The 15,816-nt window shown below is 41.4% G+C and overlaps 1 protein-coding gene across 2 annotated transcripts in view; it reads left to right on the top strand.

Annotated features, from left to right (window-relative positions):
• SLC5A7 (solute carrier family 5 member 7) overlaps window positions 1-15,816 on the top strand; it is a 44,794-nt gene that overhangs the window by 14,399 nt on the left and 14,579 nt on the right. For both annotated transcript variants that reach the window (XM_066592599.1, XM_066592608.1), the window contains exons 5-6: window positions 8,919-9,067; window positions 11,237-11,380. In XM_066592599.1, the coding sequence (XP_066448696.1) occupies window positions 8,919-9,067; window positions 11,237-11,380 (293 nt within the window). The remainder of the gene's footprint in view (window positions 1-8,918; window positions 9,068-11,236; window positions 11,381-15,816) is intronic.

Genomic DNA, 15,816 nt, shown 5'->3' with positions numbered 1-15,816 from the left:
TAGTACACTTTTGACAGCTCTCCTTTAAGACCTTTCCTCTGGCAGGGTCCATGTGCTTGCTTGCATGGCAGACATAGTTGTCTTGAATAGCCTCCAACTGCCATGGGAACTAATTTGCACCTTGTGATCGCTTTGCGGAGTGTCAATGGATGACAGGGGGAGCCCCCTTCCCTTGCCAACCTGCTTACATAGTGTGACATCCAGGAGCGTAACTATAGAGGATGCAGGGGATGCGGTTGCACCCGGGCCCAGGAGCCTTGGGGGGCCCATAATGTCTCTCCTCTCCATATAGGGAGCCCAGTACTATGAATAAAGCATTATAGTTGGGGGCCCCGTTCCAGGTTTTGCATTGGGGCCCAGGAGCTTCAAGTTACGCCTCTGGTGACATCTATTGATTGCAACATATAGGGACTGAACAGCCAGTATTCGAGAGGCCTCTGAACCTAGCCATTAGAGCCTGGCTGTGTTTAGAGCTCTGACTCTTCCTGTCATGGGATTTCTGTGCCAGCCTTTGACTAAGCCGCCATGCTTTTACAACTAAGGCCCCTTAGTGACTGGACCCCTAGTGAAAGGAGCACATCTAGACTTCATTAGGCTGAATAGCCTTTTAAATCAGGGTGGGGGAGTATTGCACGCATATGAACATGCTCTGCGTGTGCAAAAATGTTTAGTACTATGCGCATTTACGTGCACAAATCAAGTCATTCACTATGCAAATACATTGCACTGAGCTGAGAGTATTTGTGCATACGCTGGTCTGAAGCTGGTCTTGTAATACACAGTGCTGAAACCCCATTGATTTGCATTGGACTACTCAAATATGCGATTTTTTTAAGGGCATGAAAAAAATTGTAGCATGTCCTATTTTGATGTGTATAATACATTTATTCCAATATATGGGTGCGTAAAATACGCAGTGAATAAAGATGTTACCTAACTTCAGTGTTATGGTTAGAATTTCTTTAGTTCCATCATTAATCAGTGTATATTAAATGCATTACGCCGAATTGTAATTGCAGATTCCATCAGCGATTGATCCGCGGTAATACGCAGATCAATCAAATGCATTGGATTATGTAGGTCAATTCACATGTGGGTCGGAATTGCGTAATCCGCTTGCGGAAAATAGAACACAGCATGTTCTGTTTTAACGCAGAATCTGCGACATGGAGTCTATAGTGATAGATATACCCGCAGCCCATGCGCAACTACATTGTGTACGTGCGGTGGATACTTGCGTCATCGCTAAGCGATGCCTCGGGAAATATAGACACAAAAAAGGTGTACTGCGCATGACCGCCTGTGTGAGCACACAGTTATGCGCAGTACATTACACACGTGCGCAGGTCACAGCTGGGCTCAAGAGGATTCTGTATACGGCCGTGTAAGCCCAGCCTTAGGCTCCATTCACAGGGGTCAGTTCGGTAGCAATTAAAACCGCACCAAAAAGTGCATCGGTAAAACCTTGTGTGTTTTTGCCAGGGTCCTAGTAAAATACGGCAAAAAACACACAGTTTTCAAAATGCACCTTTTGGTGCAGTTTTAATTGCAACCGATCAGTCCCGTGTGAATACAGCCTAAGGCCCAATGTCCACGGGCGGATTTGATTTGCGGATTGCCCCGCGTGAAAAAACACTGTTCAAGCCACCTATAGGAAAGCATTGGTGTCCGCACTTCAGTTAACACATGTGGATTTGATTCGCGGATTCTGCATGCGGAAAAGAAATCGCAGCATGCTCCATTCCGTGCAGATGGGCTCCATTTATCTCTATGGAAGCGAGCGATCCACAATGTATCCGCAATTCAATTGCAGATACATTGCAGATCTGTAGCCAGATCCCTTTCAGGTTGCTTGCAGACCAAGCAGGGAGGAGGGTAAAGGCAGTCAATTTGGGCTTGCACGCAGTGCATCTGTGCTGTAAAAAAAAAAATTTCAGCCGTGATCACCAGTAAACATGTAAAAATCATTTCCGCACTGACTCGTAGGTCTTCCTGAGGCCTTAGTCAGGCTAGACTGGCTTTCTTCAGATAAGAACGGCTGAGCTGCAATACAAAACAAAAGCCATGGACAAGAGTCTATCTGTCTCACAAGAAAAAACAGCCCGTTTTCTCTAATCCTAGACAAAGCCCTCTAATTTTAGTTTATCTAAATGTACAACTTTAGCCTCCACTCCAGCCCTGGCAACAATAATAATACTTGATGTATCAATCTATATATATAAAATTGAATGTATGTCTGTCTGTGTGTGTGTCTGTCTGTCTGTTTGTCCTTTATGCGCTACTACACCATTCATCCGATCGCCATGAAACTTTGGGAAGTTATTGAGTACACTCCTGGGAAGAAATAGTACATTTATGCTATGATAAATGGAGAGCGTCGTCGACAGTTACGCCCCCCCCCCCCCCCCCACGTAGGTCGTTCGATTTCCATCATTGCCACTAATTCTCTCACTTCCCGATATTGTAGAAACATGAAATTTGCCACGAGCATTGATTATGTCATAAATAGGAAAAATTAATGGGTCCCGACTAGATTATTCAATTCTAAGCGCCAAAGAATTAGCGTCCAAATTTTACGTACGGAATCTAATTTTCTCGCTTCCCAATGTCATAGAAACTTGAAATTTGGCATTAGCATTGATTATGTCATACATAGGAAAATTTAATGGGTCCCAGCTCGATTATTCAATTCTAAGCGCCAAAGAATTAGCGTCCAAATTTTACGTACGGAATCTAACTTTCTCACCTCCCAATGTCATAGAAACGTGAAATTTGGCACGAGCATTGATTATGTCATAAATAGGAAAAGCTAATGGGTCCCAATTCGATTATTCAATTCTAAGTGCAAAAGAATTAGCGTTCAAATTTTACGTACGGAATCTAATTCTCTCACTTCCCAATGTAATAGAAACTTGATATTTGGCACGAGCATTGATTATGTTATAAATAGGAAAAGTTAATGGGTCCCAACTCGATTATTCAATTCAAAGCGCCAAAGAATTAGCGTCCAAATTTTACGTATGGAATCTAATTCTCTCACTTCCTGATGTCATCTATATATATAAAAAGGAATGTATGTCTGTCTGTCTGTCCTTTTTGCGTTACTACACCATTCATCTAATCGCCATGAAACTTTGGGAAGTTGTTGAGTACACTCCTGGGAAGATTACTGGCATAGTACACCTATCCAGCGAGCATCGTTGACAGTTATGCCCCCCAGACAAAGATCGTTTGATTTCCATCTCAAGCACAAAAGCAAAAGGCATTACGAGCAACGGGATGCGTGTTCAACTACAAAATGATGCATCCGCCGAACGTTTCGCAAGACAATTGCTGGATATTGAGAATGCTGAGGTAAAATGAAAGCTGTGCTGTGATTGGTTGCAATTTCTTATACTGCTGAGGTAAAATGAAAGCTGTGCTCTGATTGGTTGCTATTTCTTATACTGCTGAGGTAACATGAAAGCTGTGCTGTGATTGGTTGCTATATATTATACTGCTAAGGTAACATGAAAGCTGCTGTGCTGTGATTGGTTGTTATATATTATACCGCTGAGGTAACTTGAAAGCTGCTATCTAGATATATAAAAACTAATGTATGTATGTATGTCTGTCTTCGCAGCAACGCGCGACGGGTACGCTAGTATATATATAAAATAGTATGTATGTGTGTGTGTATGTGCCATCATAAATTATGAACGCCTTCAGCAATTTAAACCAAACGTGGTGCATATATATCTCATCCCATGGGGACACATTTGATGGGGATAAGATAGCCCAACTACCCCTGGGGCGGGGGGAATTGCACTTGAGCAGATGGTTTTTATTTCACAGTCTTAGTTAACAAAGACTACCTCCTCATCATCATACACTAATCTATTACACAGATGACCTCCTCCTCCTCAAATACTAATATATTACACAGACCTCCTGCTCCTCAAATAATAATATCTTACACAGACAACCTCCTCCTCTGCTCCAACTACCACGCAGCTTCCCACCAGCACTAAGCATCTATGTACCACAGAGAAATGAGCCCAGCACCCATTCTTATGAAAGCTGGCCAAAAGGAAATCTGTGTTGCCCATAGCAACCAATTACAGCGCAGCTTTCATTTTACCTCAGCAGTATAACAAGTGAAAGCTGAGCTGTCATTGGTTGCTGTTGGCAACAAAAATTACAGGGGAAGTCGGTGAGTTTGGGACTTTTAATTATTCTATTACAAAGACCTCCTGCTCCTCCGATAATAATATCTTACACAGACAACTTCCTGCTCCTCAAATACCAATATTACACAGACGACCTCCTCCTCATGCAGTAATATATTACACAGACAACCTCCTCTTCATATACCAAGATATTACGCAGATGACCTCTTCCTCCTCATATACTAATAGATTACACAGATGGCCTCTTCCTCCTCATATACTAATATATTAGTACACACATATATATATATATATATATATATATATACACACACACATGTTTAAATTATTTTTGCGTCTAAAAATAAAATACAGTGGCAACGCTGGGTAATCAGCTAGTACATGCATAAAATACATGTGAACATGTATAGCAAAACTGCAAATAATCAATACATTACTGTAACTATGTTTGACCTGTCAGTATTTCAGCATCAGTCATGGATAAGATCATGGGTAGCGCTCATGTGGATACATAAATAGTCATTACATGGGCACTCTTTCATGTAGCTATGAATTAAGGATATTCCTTTGAAATGCTGAAATGAAAGGGGTAGGTGACAATCCATCCACCATGCTGGGGAGAGGGAAGCACTTATCTAGAATACAAGTGGGGGTCTAAGGCCTGGGCTTTCATCTCACAGGTAAGCATATGAAATAAATCAAACAGTGCAGATTTACATTTAAAATAAGAAACTTTTAGGTTCTGCGATCTGCTAATAACTTGGCACTTGGCGATCTATGTAAGAAAGCCAGATTGGCAGTCATGTAGCCGTGTTGCTGCCACTTAGATTTGATTCAAGTGATCTTCCTTAAGTTGCCTGGTATGTTTCTCCTGCTTCAGGCTTAGTTTATCTTGTTCTAATAAACATAATTTACTCTAATTTCCAACTGTGCCCTGATTAGATGAAACAGTAAGGCGCTTGTTTACATTCAGACTGTTTATGGTGACAATTATCACAGTAAAATTGATGTAATTATTCTGTTTTTGACATTACAGGATTAAATAAAAAACGTAGCATACTCAAAGTAATCACAGCAAAGTTGCTCAAAAATAGCACTTTCAAATTTGAAATTTCCTACAGTAAGGCTTCATTCACACAGGGGGATTTTTGGGCGGCCGTTTAATGGCCACAGCACAGCCGAAAATCGCATGAACGAGAGGCAGCCATGACCCAGTCACGGTTACAACTCCTGTTTTAATGCCCGTTCAGACGGCCGCATATACTCAGCAGCCACGGGATAGCATCAGCCGGGGGTGGGAGTTTATATCTGCTAAACTCCCACCCCCTTCTTGCCCCTTGCCGGCTTACGACAAAAAGAGGGGGCAGGAGCTTAGCAGAGCTAGTCCCTCACCCTCTCCACTTCAGCCTATGGAAGCTGCCGGCAAGGGGGAGGGGGCAGGACTTTAGCACACTAGCTCCTGCCCCGTCCCGCCCCCTCTCCTCACGCTACTAAACTCCCTTCCACCTCCCTTCTCTGGCAGCTGTCATAGGCTCCCATAGTCGTCTATGGCAGCGGCCACCGTATTCCGGCCGAAGATCATTCCAGATCTATCTTTTCTGGCTGGCGTAAAAATGTCCAGCCGGAATGAGCACCGTATGCGCTATCTTTGCCAGCCGGACATTTTTTACGTATCGGAAATATGCCCATCTTAACTGATACACTGGAAACCAATGCATCAGATGGGTAGCGTATATCGGCCAGCTGCGAAAACGTAGCCGATATACGCTCGTGTAAAAGAGCCCTAAAATTGTGTTTTTGTTTTTTTTAAGCATTTGACAAACCGAGACAGGTGGCGAATTACAGATAACGATACATACGCAATATTCCAGAATCTGCTGCAGAATATTCCGCTGTCATAATAGATGTATTTGTTGCTCTGTTGTTCACACTACGAAAAACTTTGTCATGTGTCACAAAAGAAAACTTTCAACATAGCTCAATAGATAAACTGTAATACTACTTTTGTGGTTTATCTCATTACATGTCCTTCCTGCCAAGTGCAGTATGTTGGGTGTCTGCAGTTTAAAAACTAGGATAAGAAGACATATAACAGATATTGAACGTGCTGGAAGGAAAAATGTATCGGCTGTTTCATCCCATTTATTTTTGGTTCATAGAGGAGATTTTTCCTCTCTACAAGTCTGCGCTATTGAAAGAGTTAACCGCCCATTACAGGGTAGAGATCAGCATTGCAAACTTCTTGATAGAGAGGCATTTTTGATGCATATTTTGCAAACCTATGAACCGCCGACTGGACATTTTATTTCACCATTGGTTACTTACTTTTATTCTGTGTCCTTGTTGTTAATGTATCTTGCCTCTGGTGTCATGTGTCTTTATTTCAAGCACCCATTGGCTGTCTATTGTGATATATGTATTACCCACATGTGCCTTGATGTCTATGATTAAGGGCAACATGCTTGCCTGAAATATGTGAGACGGCATATGCTCTTTGTTCCTTCTTGTCTATCTGGATTGTTTAATAAAGACTGAAAGCTTTACTAAATGGCGACGTTTCGACTAGGTGAGTCAGGCTTGATAAAGACTCACCTAGTCGAAACGTCACCATTTTTATGGAGCAATAAATCTTTTTTCTATTTTACTACACCATTGATGCTGCTACTTCATTGCTGACTGTTGAAATTCAGTATTAACAGCCAATCGTTCTTCTATAAATGACTGCCTGATCACATTTAGTGGAAGTGGACAGCCAGAAGAGATCTCTGGCACACTCCGCCTCCATTCACTGAATGACTATCACTCCCATGTGAAAGCATAGTTCTAGTAAAAGCACTTCAAGGCTTGGGTGTTCTGTGCGATATCGCTGCGTTTTCTAGTGCCAATTCGCGATTTTGTGTTGCTACAAAGTCTCACGTGATGCTACAAAGTAGTGCTCTTTTGCTGGGATTTTTTTTTTTTTTGGGGTGGAGGGGTCTTGAAATATATGACCTGCCCTGAAAATAAGCCCTGGCTGCATTAAAAAAAATACACCACCTAACAACCACTGTCAGTTCCGCCGCACTTCTTCTCTGCAGGTCCCCGGCACTTGTCTTCAGTCTTCAGGCAGGGGTCTGAAAAAAAGCCTGCCTACAGGAAGCGCTGCCTCCGATTGGTTCTTGAGCATTATGCCAATCTAAGCCAGCGCTCGATGAACCAATCACAGCCATTCAATAAATGGCTGTGATAGGTTCATCGAGCGCTGGTTCTTCACAGCGATTCATTGAATGGCTCCTTCACACGGGCACTGAGATTTATGGCCCCCTGTTACAGCCACAGCGCAGACTAAATCAAATGAACGAGTGGTAGCCGTGACCAAGTCACAGCTGCATCTCCGGGGTCGGGGCTACGGCGCATATACGCCGCAGCTCGGCTGTCAGCAAAGGGAGGGGGCAGGATGGGGGGGAAGCTAGTGTGCTAAACTCTTGCCCCTTGCCTGCTGCCAACAATGGGAAGGGCACGAAGCTAGTGTGCTAATCTCCGTCGCGCACATTTCCTTTGCCGGCAGCCGGCAAGGGGCGAAGAAAGGGAGGGAAGGGGAAGGGAGTCTAGCAGTGCTGCTGCTAAACACTCTCCTACCTCCCTTTTACGATAGCTCCCACAGGCTCCCATATGAGTCTAAGGGACTGGTCACTGTATTCTGGCCAAAGAGAGCACTATCTTTTCTTGCCGCCTGATTTTTTGCACAAAAAAATCCTCCAGCTGAACAAATGCATTGGAATCCAATGCATCAAATGGTCGGGATTTTCGGCCAGCAATTTTGCTGTGATAAAACGCTAGTGTGAATAAAGCCTAAGGGTTCCTTCACACGGGCGCTTATGATTTTGCACGCACCTCAGCCAAATATGTTTGCACAAGGCTTTTTTGCGCACATATCAGCACTTCTTCCTGTATTTTTTGCTGATGCAGAGCATATTCATTTGTGCGCAGTAGACGAATACACTCTGATTTAAATAACTATTTAGCCTAATGGTTTCCAGATATGTTCTATTTTCATGGAATTGTGCATTTGCACACCCACCATAGGCTTCTATGGGGACTATTTGTGCGCAAATGTGCACAAAATATAGCAGGTCCTATTTTTTTTGCTTGTGCAAAAGCAGAAAATGTGTATGAACCCATTGATATAATTTTTAACAGCAAGAATAATGCTGCAGGCTACATAGTTGTTTCCATTAAGAATATTGCAATAGTTGATGGACTAGCAGAAATGACAGTGTGAACAGAGCCTAAGACATATAAGCTAGCACTTTACTAACACAAGATCTTGAAATAACTGTATACATACATAGCATCTAGAGATGAGCGAGCACGCTCAGATAAGTCAGTTACTTGAGCAAACCTCGCTCTTCTTGAGTGACTGCATTCTTGTCCGAGCAGGCTCGAGGGGGCGGCGGGGGATAGCGTGGGAGAGAGTGAGAGAGATCTCTCTCTCTCTCTACTCCCCGCCGTCCCCCACTCACCCCCGCTGCCCCCTCGAGCCTGCTCGGACAAGAATGCAGTTACTGGAGAAGAGCATTGCTCGCTTGAGTAACTAACTTATCCGAGTGTGCTCGCTCATCTCTAATAGCAACATATATGCAACAGAATAAAAATTAGCTGGCCTATGAAGTCTATTCACCTTCAGATGATATACCAACATCACATGAATGTAAAGAATCAAATGTAATTCATTCATTCATATGTTTTTTTCTCCATATGTCTCACAAGGTGCCACCATAAGTGTTATTGTGGATATTGACATCAACATTTCAGTGGTAGTGTCTGCGTTGATTGCCATTTTCTACACCCTTGTTGGTGGACTGTATTCTGTTGCCTACACTGATGTTGTACAACTCTTCTGCATATTTCTAGGTTTGGTGAGTAAAACGTTTTTGCATTACTTTTTTTTTCTTTTTCACTTTACTTTGAACTTTATTATTGTAATTACAACTGAACTTTGAAGTTATATGTGACGTGAAATGCAGCCAATATAGAGTCATCATACAGTGCCTAAAAAGTTTGTTTTGTAGACTTAAATTAAATGCTGATTAGTTTCTAGGGTTTGGTACCAGGTAAGAAAGAGTACTATCATCCAATAGGACTAAATTATCTACAATAGTGAAGTATAACACTAATGTATATTACTGAATAATAATGTTAGTAGGCAATAACTATGCAGTAACATAGTGGTTTGAATTGTTTATTTATGGTACATTTGTCACCAGATGTGACTCTAGTTGAAGGGTTTTTTCCTGATTTTTGTGCCCCACAAAATAATAGTGCCCCACACTGTAATAAATTCCTCCATTGGCCCCACTATTAGAAAAATGCCTCCTTCGTTCCTACAGTAATATTGCCCTCTTGTGTCAGACAGCAGTTCCTGAGCAAGTGAACATTTGTCTAGCTGTCAGGTCCAATGGAGCCAAGTGATGGCAGCCAGGATGGTACTATAGCGAGGGGAAGCCTTTGAGTCTGAGACCGCTGCTACCCCTATAGCTATGCCACTGGGTGTGATGCTCCAGTATCCACATATTTTGGCCATATAGTACATTATTGTATATACCGTGTTCCCCGAAAATAAGGCACCCCTGAAATTAGCAGAAGTCCCAAATATAAGGCACCCCCCGATAGTAAGGCATAGTAAAGTGTGCAGGCAAGTCAAGAGGCCTGTCCCCTGCTGCCATCCCCGTTGTCTCCTACCTCCAGATGTATAGGTAGATACATCTGCAGACAGTCTGCTGTTATCCTGTCCCTGCTGTGCTGTACGAGTGTGCTGTTATGAGCTCCCCTTGCTGGCTGGAAAAGTCCATACTGTACATTCTGTTCCTGCTGTACATGTCTGCTGTGATGAGCTCCCCCTGGTGGCCGGAAGCTGCAATACCATCCCTGCTTACAAGTGGTACAGGAACTTCTGTCTGCAGACAGGTACGTTACTTTACAGCCCTTATTTTTTTATGGCTCTGTGTGTGAGTCAGGCAACCTGTGTGATTCTTAAGGCTGGGTTCTCACAGAGCATATTTCCAGCGGAAATCTCGCAGTTTGACCACAGCGATAAACAGCGAGATTTCCGCCTGGAAAGCACTGCTTCAAAACCCATGGCACTTAGCCGCTTGTTTTGAAGCGACCTGGCTGCACGCTTTTCCGTTTCTGTGGCCAGTGAATCCGCACCACAACACCGGCTTCTCCCAGCTTTGCTGTGACAGATTTGCTGTCCCATGTGGACGAGATTTCTGAGAAATTTCGTCCACAAAGCTGGCCAATTGAGGGATTAGCGGCCACAGACGGATTTGCCGCGGCAAAATAAGACACCCCCTGAAAATAAGACGTAGCGCATATTTGGGAGCAAAAATTAATATAAGACGCGTCTTATTTTTGGGGAAACAGGGTAGCACTGTCCTATTGAACTGTATTCAAATTTAATACAATTATATTTGCAGTGTAAAATGGTGGTGAATTGCCAAATCAACTTGTGTGCAGATTGAGTTTAACTTTCTGAGAGAAAAATTATGATTTGTCTTTAATCGAATAGCTCCAGTGGGTGATTTAGTCATGGCTATGATTCCTGTAATTCCTTAAGTCCCTTATGGAAAAAAAAACAGCAAAGAGGCCAGCTGCTAGGCTCAAACATCAGCTCACTTACTTGCTAAATAGTATCTGTAGGTGTATATTGGTCTGATGATGGATGATAATGTGATAAGAGGGTCTGAAGGGATACTCTGTAAATTGCAAAGGTACATTATCTGTCCATAATCTATATCTATCTATCTATCTATCTCATATCTATCTATCTATCTATCTATCTATCTATCTATCTATCTATCTATCTATCTATCTATCTATCTATCCACATATTGATTGATTAATTGATTACAATGCTTAGCATTCATTAATGGCATTTCGTTATTTTTCAATAACTGTCTAGCAATGCAAGATATATCCCAGTCATATGACAGACATAATACATTACCTTTTGTTTTTACTGTGCCTAATGTCAATGTACTTTATAAGACCAGTGTCATTTCTCATACTGGCTCTTTGTGTTGCAGTGGATCAGTGTACCTTTTGCAATGACTCATCCTGCAGTCACAGACATCACACTGACAGCTGTAGAAGGAGTCTACAAGGATCCTTGGCTGGGCAGTATAACGAAGGAAGATGCCTGGTCTTGGATTGACAGCTTTTTGCTTCTGGTAAACAATACGTTTCTAAAAATCTATTTTCTAAGACTTGTGTGAAAAGGGAAGATTTCTGTATCACCTGTAGTTCAGGATGACTGCTGTATTTGAATAATCAAATCCCTTCATAAAAAAAAAAAAAAAGCGGGGAATAAAAGAAGAAAACTTAAAAGTTTATATATAGTGGTCCCTTAAGTTACGGCGGCCACAGGATACCATATTTTTAACATACAGCGGTCTTTTCTGGACCACTGTAACTTGAAATCAGACTCAACATACAGTACAATGTCACAGACAATCTGGATCTGAGGCACGTGCACTTTACTGGAAAATCCAGCCATTCAGTACGGGTATGTCACTGGAGAAATGCCTGCTGCTATTGGCTGTCTAGTAGCGCCTCTCTATGGTACAGTTCAGTACTACATGTTCTGTACTGCTGTTTACTTGTGCCAGGATGAGCTGATTGTTTGGACCAAGCAAGGACAACTCCACATCATTTTTTGGTACTCTGTGTACTGTATGGGACCTTGAAGAAGCTCCTGTCCTCTACACAGAAAGTGAGTTACATCTTACTGCATCTCCTTCTGACTTGTGTGTGTATTTAAGGACTTGCTTTATCTGTAATTAGTTTTCTGTTTCATTTTCTTTTAAGTTTTGGAGGCTTTAGAACCAACTACCAGTTTTCCATACAGTTGTGGTTTCTACATATAAAAGTTTCAACATACTATAGTCATCCCAGAACCAATTAATATTGGTTTATTGAAGAACCGCTATATAAGTATAGACGTATATTCGGTATAATGTGCACAATTAATGCACTAAAAAGGTTCTGTGCCACAGGTTATGTGTTCTTTCAATAACTTTTCAGTATGTTTTCTTCTGTTAATGTAACAATAGCTTTTTAGTGGCTTAAAGGGATTGTTCAAGATAAAAAAAAGTTTTTCCAAATGGGTCGCCCAGTATCTAAACATAATAAAGAGCCCCTACTCGCCTCTCTCTGTTCCGCATCTATTCCCCTCCAGCAGCAACGGGTCTCACTTGTGTGTTCTTTGGTTACAGGCTATAAACCTTCCACTTCAGCTCTGTCATTGGCTGCAGCAGCTGGTTTGGAAATAGCTCAGGCTTACTGCAGCCTGCAAAGATGTTGTCAGTGGGAAGACCAGAGTTGCCATCGGGGGAATGGCTGTGATTGGTGAATCGAGTGCTGGCTCTGATTGGTTCTCAAGCACTGTAGCTCAGCCAATCAGAGCATTCTCTTGCTGTAGTTGGGGTTTTCAAACCCTGTTAACCAGCAATAGATGTTCTGTCGGCGCTGACAACTTTATGGAAGCCTGCAGGAATGCCGGAAAGCAGCAGGAGGGACCCGAACTGCGCCTGCTAAGAGAATATAAGACACCCCCAAAAATAAGACCTAGTGCCTCTTTTGGGGCAAAAATTAATATAAGACATGGTCTTATTTTGGGGGAAACATGGTAGCTGTGAATTAAATGTCTTAAACACCACTGCAGTAACTCTCCTAACTCTGCAATAATCAGGACTTGCAACTAAACATTGATAAGCTAGAGGCAGCTCTATTGATGGTCTCAGATCCTAGGCCCCTAGAAGAATTTGACATCAGTCAGTAAAAGGCATCTCAGGGCATTGTCCTGACAAGAGGAACAGATAGGAATTAAGAAAAAAAATCCACTAGGGTAAAGACCCATTTACACGAGCAGATAATCGCTCAAAGATCGCTCAAATGACAGATTGAGTGACAGCTTTGAGGGATCATTTTGCATAAAAATTAATTGGTATTTAAGTAGCTACTCAGCTACTTAAATACCAATTAGGTATGCAAATGAAGCCTTCACTGAACACAGCTAATAGCCTGGGGCCTATTATCTGTGCTCAGATACTTTGTTCTCCCCAGGGAAACAATGCTATCAGCACTTCCCATGGAGAACTACTAATAAAAGTGAGTGACGATTTTTATGTTGGACTGATTTTAAGATCAGCCGAAAAGCAGACGATGGGCGCACTTTTACAAACACCGATTATCACTAAAACGATAGCCAATTATCAATTTTTTTTAGCGATAATCGTCCAGTGTAAATAGGCCTTAAGAGAAACCATAAAGTTACACAACTATCTTAACTCTGTAAAACTCTACGATCAAACCCCCTAGTGGCTCAGACTTGCAGAATAGCAGTTGCGTGAGCAGTACAGCCTCACAGTTATTTGGTTTAACTGCTTGACTTAAAGTGACTATATCACCAAAATGTTTGATTAATTAAAACTAGAAACATATTCCATTTTTCTAATCAGTTTTCATTTTCTGGTTGTAGATTTTTTATTTTGTTGTCTATACATGACCATGGGCCTGCCATCTTTCCTGAGCTATATTTAATAGCATTTATAGAAATACTTTACAGCAGGTTCATGGGCCATTCACACAATGGACAAAAGAGGACCCATTGACTTGTATGGAAGACTGTTTTAGATATGCCCTGTGACCTGTGCAGAGGTCATTTTGCAGGGAGGGGAATTGATAGTCAGAGCTTATACCTATTGTGAATGGTGTAATCCTGTGTTATCTACATGTAGGTGTTACCTTTCAGTGTAATCCTGCCAGTCATGCTAGTGAGATGACAGCAGCAAACTTTTCTCTACAGATCCGGAAGTAACAGACTAGTATTAGACTGCTCTCACACATGAAAGCAGCAAAGCGCAGTGATTTGAAAAGTGACGCTTTGCTGTGATCTTACTGTTTTAGCGCACCCCATCATTGTGATAAGTGATGAGCTGCGCTAAATGGAAAAAGAATAAGCAGACTCTGCTCAAGGAGTCAGGAGAAGATCAGTGAGGTGAAGATGCTTAAAAAGACTGCTTGGGGAGGAATAGGTAAGTATTAATTTTCTTTTTCTAATGACAAAACCCCTTTAATCATCAATGCACACAATAAAGGGGACAACCCTGTCTTGTCCCTTGGGACAAAATAATTAAAGGAGACCTGTCTCTTTTAATACGTATAGACAACTGAGATTCGTCATAAATTAGCTTTATCTAGCCCATCAATTTTGAAACAAAAAAAAAAACTAAACATTTTTCCATTATTTCCCGTAGGAGAGGCAATTCTACCTTGTCATTTACTTTTGTTCTATCTAAAGAGAGAATTATTCTCTCCCCCCTGTGTTTAGCCTTGGTTCCCATTTGGGCGTACATTTTACAAATATTATGAAGTGTTGTCCATCCTTACACAAAGTCACATTGCTCTTCCTCTAAAATGTCATGAATCACCTATAACAATCTCCTTGCCAAAATCTTTACTCAAATATTCATATCAGCATTAAGCAATGAGATTGGCCCATATGATTTAGGACTATAGTTGGCCTATACATAGATTTTGGCAGGAAGCCCAGTTCATATGACTTGAGTGCTCAGCAGCTCTGAGGCCTAATGTATCTCAGCTGGAATACTGTCACATATTTTTCCCCAAATCATCTTTTAATTTTCCTTAATGTAAGAGGAGCATCAAGCATCTTTCTTGCTTCCGTAGACTAGTTTTAAAACCGAACAGAGTCCAGCTAAGATGCCAGCTATTCCTTGACGTAACTGTACGCATATTTATATCACTCTTCACAGAAAAGACAAAAATATTCTCTAATCTCCTTATAATTAATTACCAATAACTGTACCCTCAACCATCTTTGAAGCCCCAATACATGAATTTTGGTTTATATTTTTCATTTTGTCAACAAACTTCCAGACTTTTCATCTTCAATGAACCGGCCATTCTTACAAATTATTGACAATAATGATATTTTTCTCTTTTATTTTCGTTCCTTGCTGCTTCTGCTGGGTGGGAGGGATTTAACTGAGGCTACTAACCAGTTTTAATTATGTTTGGTGTATTTGGCTGTTTTTCTTCTTTTGATATGGAGTTTGTCAGTGATAATAAAATAAATTAGAGGCAAAAAATTAACCTTATACCGTAATAGGAAAAAAAACTAATATTGAAATCATATTAATGTGTTTAAAATAGTTAATTTAGTCATTTGTATTATTATATTAGGAGTTAATGAAAAAACTGATATCCAAGTTATTACAGATCTGTAATATACCTTATTTCGCAATAGGACAACAGTTTAGATATTTAAAGAGAGTGCTTCCAGTCAAGGGAAAACAGGCATTACCAATCTGTGGTGGTCAGGAATGATGTCATGGACAATGGAGGGGAATTCCTAAATATTGACAGTCAAACACCAGTCTTAAACACTAGTGGTGAAAAGCCCTTGATAAATTCACCCCAAAATACCTTAAAGAGGTTGAACAAGAATAACAAGTTATAACTTGCTGATCGGTGTGGGTCTCAAACCATTGGTCTTTTAAACAGGGGTTCTGTGTCCTCCATACTCTTCACTGCAGAGTTACTGCACCCTCGCACTGAGGAGGAGATTGAATGAAGTGCTGGT

The sequence above is a fragment of the Eleutherodactylus coqui genome, chromosome 1, assembly GCF_035609145.1.
Source record: "Eleutherodactylus coqui strain aEleCoq1 chromosome 1, aEleCoq1.hap1, whole genome shotgun sequence".
Lineage (NCBI taxonomy): Eukaryota > Metazoa > Chordata > Amphibia > Anura > Eleutherodactylidae > Eleutherodactylus > Eleutherodactylus coqui.
The sequence above is the reverse complement of the archived record's forward strand: the minus strand, read 5'-3'. Positions and strand labels throughout refer to the sequence as shown.